The sequence below is a fragment of the Prosopis cineraria genome, unplaced genomic scaffold (assembly GCF_029017545.1).
Source record: "Prosopis cineraria cultivar Desert tree isolate PC_DT_omini unplaced genomic scaffold, ASM2901754v1 PC10, whole genome shotgun sequence".
NCBI lineage: Eukaryota > Viridiplantae > Streptophyta > Magnoliopsida > Fabales > Fabaceae > Prosopis > Prosopis cineraria.
The window spans coordinates 28,098,708-28,104,737 of NW_026555341.1; the positions used below are offsets into that span (position 1 = coordinate 28,098,708).

Below are 6,030 nucleotides of genomic sequence, written 5' to 3' on the forward strand. Positions count from 1 at the left end.
TGATAACATTTTTTATAATTATTTGATTGAATCCAATTATTATTGTGGTGTCAAATGAGAAATTACCATCCATCGGATTCTAATCCGTAGTGTTCTTCAATTCCTGTGCCATTTATGAAGCTTGAAAATTTTGGTGACAACGCACGCTTACAAGAAAAGAAACAAAGGAACCGACTTTGTCATTCTGGGGCCCACAGAGACTCCATTTTTATTATTATTATTATTATTATTATTAGAAAAAATTAATCTTTTAGTCCTCCAATTTTTAATTCACTTGTAACTCAATCCCTCAATTTTTGAATCACTTACAATTTAATCCCTCAACTTTTGTTAATTTTTTTCATGTTAGAATAATATATGAACATTTTTTTTATCTCTCTTATTTGATAAAAAAAATTTAAAAAAAAATAAAAAATAAGGATCAAATTATAGGTAAATCAAAAGTTGAGAAACTGAATCGCAGCGAGTTATAATTGAGGAACTAAGTTACAAGTGAGTTAAAAGTTTGGGATTAAAAGATTAATTTTTTCTTATTATTATTATTATTTCGGAGATTCCAAGCTTAACCAGGGCAAGGTTGGGTTAACTTTTGACCACCCTCATGAGTTTAGACCCGTTTGACCATGAAATACTGAAATAGTGAAATGAATCATCACTATTATTATATTCACAAAAGTTTCAGCCTTTATGAGTTTCACAGTTCCCCAGAACAATCTCCGGGTTGATTCAACAAACAATCACTGTAATAAACTAATAATAACCAATAAACTTGTTACATTCTTCATTTCCTTTTACGTACATGAGTAAATAAGCATGCTCATCGATATCATACATGATGTGAAGCTACCTGGGCATTAGTGTTGAGTTGAAAACTGTGCGTCACATAATAGAGACGCGCACACGCCCATCGCCACCATATCAACTGGAATCGCCTTTTTCTTGAGAGGTCTCTGTTCTTCTTTGTCTGTTCTTTCTTTCTTTCTTTCTTCCCTCTCTTGCCTCATCAAACTAATCCAACCTGATACAGCTTGTTGGAATCGAAAAGTGAAAACCCATCATCAACAATCATGGCTTTCTTGGTGTATTTACTGCTTCTCTCAATCTCAGCCTTGATTGGCCAGTCAAGTAAGCGATCCTGGTTTTCTGTGCCCATATGGTGTTTGTGTTTTTTCCTCAACCAGATTTTGATGATTATGAGATTTGGGTTTTCACCATGTTCTTGTCTTTGTGAGATGGGTTTTGTGTTTCGATTAAAGAGAACTCTGAAGCCTGCTTTTAAGATCAGAAAGGGCTAGAGAAAAAGGTTTGATCTTGTGGGGACTAACCTGTTCTCTCTCTTGAACAGGTGCTCTTTATTGTGTATGCAAAGATGGTGTGGGTGATCAAGTGCTTCAGAAAAATATAGATTATGCTTGTGGAGCTGGAGCTGACTGTACTCCAATTCTTCAAAATGGAGCTTGTTATAACCCTAACACTGTGAAAGATCACTGTAACTGGGCTGTTAATAGCTATTTTCAGAAAAGTGGTCAAACTCAGGGAAGCTGTGATTTTGCAGGCACGGCCACAACAAGTGCTAACCCACCATGTAAACTACACTACCCTGAATTCCTGATCCTCCAAACTATTTTTTTGGGGACTCAAGCTTGAGGGATTTTAGTTTTACTGTTTCTAATGCTCTCTCTCTCTCTCTTGTTCTTGTGGCCTTTTTCTCATTGATCTGCAGCTACTTCATCTTCTTGTGTTTATCCCTCAAGGTATGTCTCCTGATTTTGGATCTTCAGTCTTTTGTTCTGTAAATTGGGTGGAAGTGGGAAATCCCTTTTTTATCTTTTTTTTTTGGTCTTTTTTTGTTCTTTTTTAAATATAAAATTGGGAATCTTGTTCAAACCTGATTGATCTTTCCCAGTTTTTATTCAATAATCTTTTTGCAAGAAACCAATCCTCTGTTTTTCATTCATATCCTCTTGTTATGTTCTATTTTGCTGCCATTATTAGCATACAAAAAGGATTTCAAGAACGCTTCTCAAACTGATTTGTTTTGTAAAAAAGAAGACAGAAATAAAGACATGTTTTTGGTTTGGTTTGGTTTGGTTGATCTATCTACTTTCCCAGATTCTGAAGTATAAAAAGTTTCAGCTAAAAGGTCCTTTTCCAGATATACCATCATGTTTCTTGCCTGACACAACAAATAATCTCAATTAACTGGCATGTGATCTGGATGTTTCATCAGTAATTTGTCTTGTTCTATCCTCTCACGTTGTTGTTGACCCAAGATCTGCCCTAAAAACTACATTTGATCAATTAGGGTCCGGATACTTGGTATATAATCTTGTTGATCAATTAGTTAGCTTCTTCTTGCAGCAACACAGGCACCCCAACAACTGGTACACCAGGAACATCTCCTTCCACCATCTCACCACCAACCGGCACCGGAACAGGAACCGGTATTGGAACCGGCACTGGCACCGGCACCGGCAATGGGAGTCCTGTGTTTGGAATTAGCCCATCAGCATCTACATCACCATTCAACGATGGTAGCAATGGGGGAAAGATTCTTGTGGAAGGCACTAAACTACTGATTCCTCTTGTTTTTACCTTGTGGTTATCTTTTCTCAGATTCTAAAAGGTACAGTGCTTGCTGTTATTGTACGCTAGGATTGATGTTGTTGGTGTTGTTGTTATTATTTTATTTTATTATTAGAAGGAAAATACTGGTGGGGTTTGATTTGTGGATGAGATTTTGCCACTGCAGAGGATGGGTAGTCATGTAAATTTATTTTCTGATTTGAGAGAGAATCATCCAGAAACAATACCTCAATTGGGTTAAGCTAGAATTTGTTTGGTTTATTATTGTTATTATTATTTTTTATTTTTCTTACATTTCCCCCCTGTTTGTGTATCTGTGGGAGGCAGTATTTTATATTAAAAAAAATTAATGAAATTTTAGCCACATAAAATTGATTGATTATTCATTCTAACGGCCGACGTGTCGTTTTCAGCTGATGGAGACGTTGTATTCTTTTATGCGCTTGTCAATGCAAGTACGTGGCGTGACCCCTTTTGTTTAGAGAGAATTTCATTTATGAATTAGAGACGTGATTGATTTATTCACAATAAGATCAAAAGATAAAATTGAAATCATCTTTATATGTGAAGTAAGTAATAAGTCATTTTTCCATTTTTTATATGGTATAAACAAGTTACAAAATTAATAAGTGTTGTGAAATTAATTAATAAAGTCATATGATTAATAAGTAATATAGTTTATTTAAGAGTTGTTGATTTAATGAGTGAAGTAATTAATAAGTCATATTGAAGAATTAACAAATAAAATTACTTAACAAATGATATAATTCAGTTGAGTGTGTTAAGTAAAATTAAGTAATTAATAAATTTTGCTAAAAAATTAATAGAAAAAATATAACTTTTGATTCTTGTAGTTTGTTTATATTTTGTTATAGATACTTGTATTTTTTTTCAATATTTTGGATCTTCATAATTTTATTTTTTGGTGTTTTAGGATCTTAAATGATTAAAATGATTAAAGTATGAAGACCTTAAATGAACATAAAATATTAAAAATAAAAGTTTAAGAAAATACGAGTAAAGTATAATGATTAAAAGTTAAGTTTTTTTAAATTAATAAATAAAGTCACAAATTAAAGGGCATTTTGGTCTTTTAAAAAAATAATTTTAATTTATCTTTTATTCTCATAATGTAATTTTAAATTTTATTGAGTTTGATTTGTGAATAAGTTAAATGCAAAGAGTCAATTTAAAAGTTTGATAAATGAGATTGCAATCACTGTGCTGCGTGGATCGAACAATTAATTAATTAATAATTGAAGAATGACAGAGATCAGGTGGGTTTTTTCTTCCTCTTGCGTTGTGTGGGGCAGATTTTGTTGGTTGGAGACGAATGTCAGAATAAGTTTGTTTGACTGATATTACTGTGTCACCGACAAATATGAAATAATTTAAGGCTATGCCTATGGCTTACATTATTGTACTAACATAGGACTCTACAAAGGCATCAAAGGCATCAAAGGCTATAAGAGCCGGGCATGACAAGGTACCTTCTTGAGTACTGTATTTTTTAAATGCTAGCCTTGAAAAAATTGACAATTTTAGTACAAAAAAGCTTTAGGGAATTGAGCTTAGCAAGCTACTGAGACTTTATATTTTTTTTATTATTTTGCTTATATAATTTAGATTTTGAAATTAATGAATAAGAACAATTTAATTTGTTATATATTTATTTTAGGTAATAAAAAAGAAGTGAGTGAGGTTGTTGAAAAAACGTCGCCTCCTCCAAGTATATTTCTCTCTAAAAAGTCTAATGCCTTTTTTTTAAAAAAATTAAAATGGATGATGATAAGAAATAAAGAATATACACATTTTAAATATTTGATTAAAGTAGTATGTAATTTATATATATGTATGAGTATAATCCGAAAGAGCCAACACTAACTTTTACATTTTTTTATGAGTAAAATTAAAAATTTTAAAAAATTTGAAGGGACCAATGAAATTATGGCGGAGGCAAGCACCCTCTTGCCCTTTACATATGTATTTGAGTATAATTTAAAATTTTAATCTTAAAAAAATTATGAGCTTTTGACTTCGGCCCTATCAATAAGGTTGCTTGATAAAAGTAATGATATTAAGATAAGAGGGCTTATGGATTTAAGTGCCAAGTTTACATTTATTGACAGCTTTATATTATCTTAACATATGGATCGTTTAAAATTTATATGGGTGGTTTGGGTTTAAAATTTTTAAATGATAAAATTATTTTTAAAAAAAATATGACAATGAAAAAATTATCTTTATTTGAAATCAATCATGTGCCTTTTAAAATAATAAAATCAAATTAAATCTACACCATTCAAATTCAAATTTAATCCGTAAAGTCCACATGTAAGAAGAGCACCCCATGAACATGGAATATGCTCTCTCTGTCTCCTGAATCACCGACTCGCTAGAAAGTTTAGCTATCAATATCACTTTATGTTAATATTATATTTTTCTTTTCTAAATCCCACACATAAAAAAATGAATTTAGTTTAACATGAAATGTAACAGGTAAATGAAATATTATATTAACAACAAAATTAGGTGTTAAACAAATAAATGGTCGGTGGCTACGTAGTTATGAAGCCACATTCAATTAAGTAGTTGGTGTGAATAATCTAGACAAGTGAAGCATTTCACCGCTTAATTTAATTACCACGTGTATTAATTAGATCTCCCTTTCAATATCCCACCAAAAAAAACAAAAGAAAAGAAAGAAAGAAAGTGTTGCTAATTTTAGTATTTCAGTTACTTGAAAAGAACATGAAGTATAATAAATTTATTATTTTTATAATATAATTCACATTAATAAATTTTTTTAAAAAATTAAATCTGAATATACCTAACAATTTTGGATGCTAGTTTAGTATAAACTAATAGATCTAACATACGTTTTAAAACCACTTGATTTGTGTTAGTATTCTGAAACTTAAGTAAATTAGAGCTTGTGTCAATTAAAAAAAAAAGTAAATTAGAGCTTGTTTGATATCTTAAATTAGGGTAAGTGTTTTTGAATTTAACTATTTTCAAAAATGTCTCATTTTTTGTTTTTAAATAAAAAGAAAAATATTTTAAAATTTTTTTCATTTTTTTTTGCTTCCAAAATATGTTACACTAGATCATTAAAAAGTAAATTAATCATGACCGGTCACTATATAAACCACTATTATTAACCTGCAGCAATCATTACTATTTTTTTAAATTGTAAAACTGTTTTTAAATTAACACAAAAAACATATTTTCTTTATCTTTTGTTTTGCATAATATTTAAAACATTATATTGTAAAAAAAATTTAAAAAAAAATGAAATACACAACCAAATGGGTCCTTACAATGCCAGCCATATACTTTATAATTGCCTAATTCCCCAGATAAATGAACTCTATCTGAAATGGGCGAATAAAACTAGCAAACGCTTCTATGTAGTTCTATATATAAAACCACATCCTAAAAGAG

The 6,030-nt window shown here is 30.5% G+C and overlaps 1 protein-coding gene across 2 annotated transcripts; it reads left to right on the top strand.

The window, feature by feature from the left end:
• Nucleotides 1-780: 780 nt before the first annotated feature.
• Nucleotides 781-2,878, top strand: LOC129323012 (PLASMODESMATA CALLOSE-BINDING PROTEIN 3-like). Of its 2 annotated transcripts, XM_054969516.1 has the most exons (5): nucleotides 781-946; nucleotides 1,028-1,125; nucleotides 1,346-1,585; nucleotides 1,724-1,754; nucleotides 2,362-2,878. In XM_054969516.1, the coding sequence occupies exons 2-5, from the start codon at nucleotides 1,068-1,070 to the stop codon at nucleotides 2,621-2,623; spliced, it is 591 nt and encodes a 196-aa protein (XP_054825491.1). In that variant the 5' UTR covers nucleotides 781-946; nucleotides 1,028-1,067; the 3' UTR covers nucleotides 2,624-2,878. The 2 variants fall into 2 exon arrangements, with proteins under 2 accessions (XP_054825491.1, XP_054825490.1); XM_054969515.1 differs by having other exon boundaries at nucleotides 783-1,125.
• The last annotated feature ends 3,152 nt before the right edge of the window (nucleotides 2,879-6,030 follow it).

What these genes read in the sequence shown, in the direction of transcription:
- LOC129323012 (XM_054969516.1), top strand. Translation starts at nt 1,068, where the DNA reads ATGGCTTTCTTGGTGTATTTACTGCTTCTCTCAATCTCAGCCTTGATT. An exon ending in AACAAGTGCTAACCCACCAT is followed by an intron (nt 1,586 to 1,723) that starts GTAAACTACACT and finishes ATTGATCTGCAG; the next exon opens with CTACTTCATCTTCTTGTGTT. An exon ending in TCTTGTGTTTATCCCTCAAG is followed by an intron (nt 1,755 to 2,361) that starts GTATGTCTCCTG and finishes TTCTTCTTGCAG; the next exon opens with CAACACAGGCACCCCAACAA.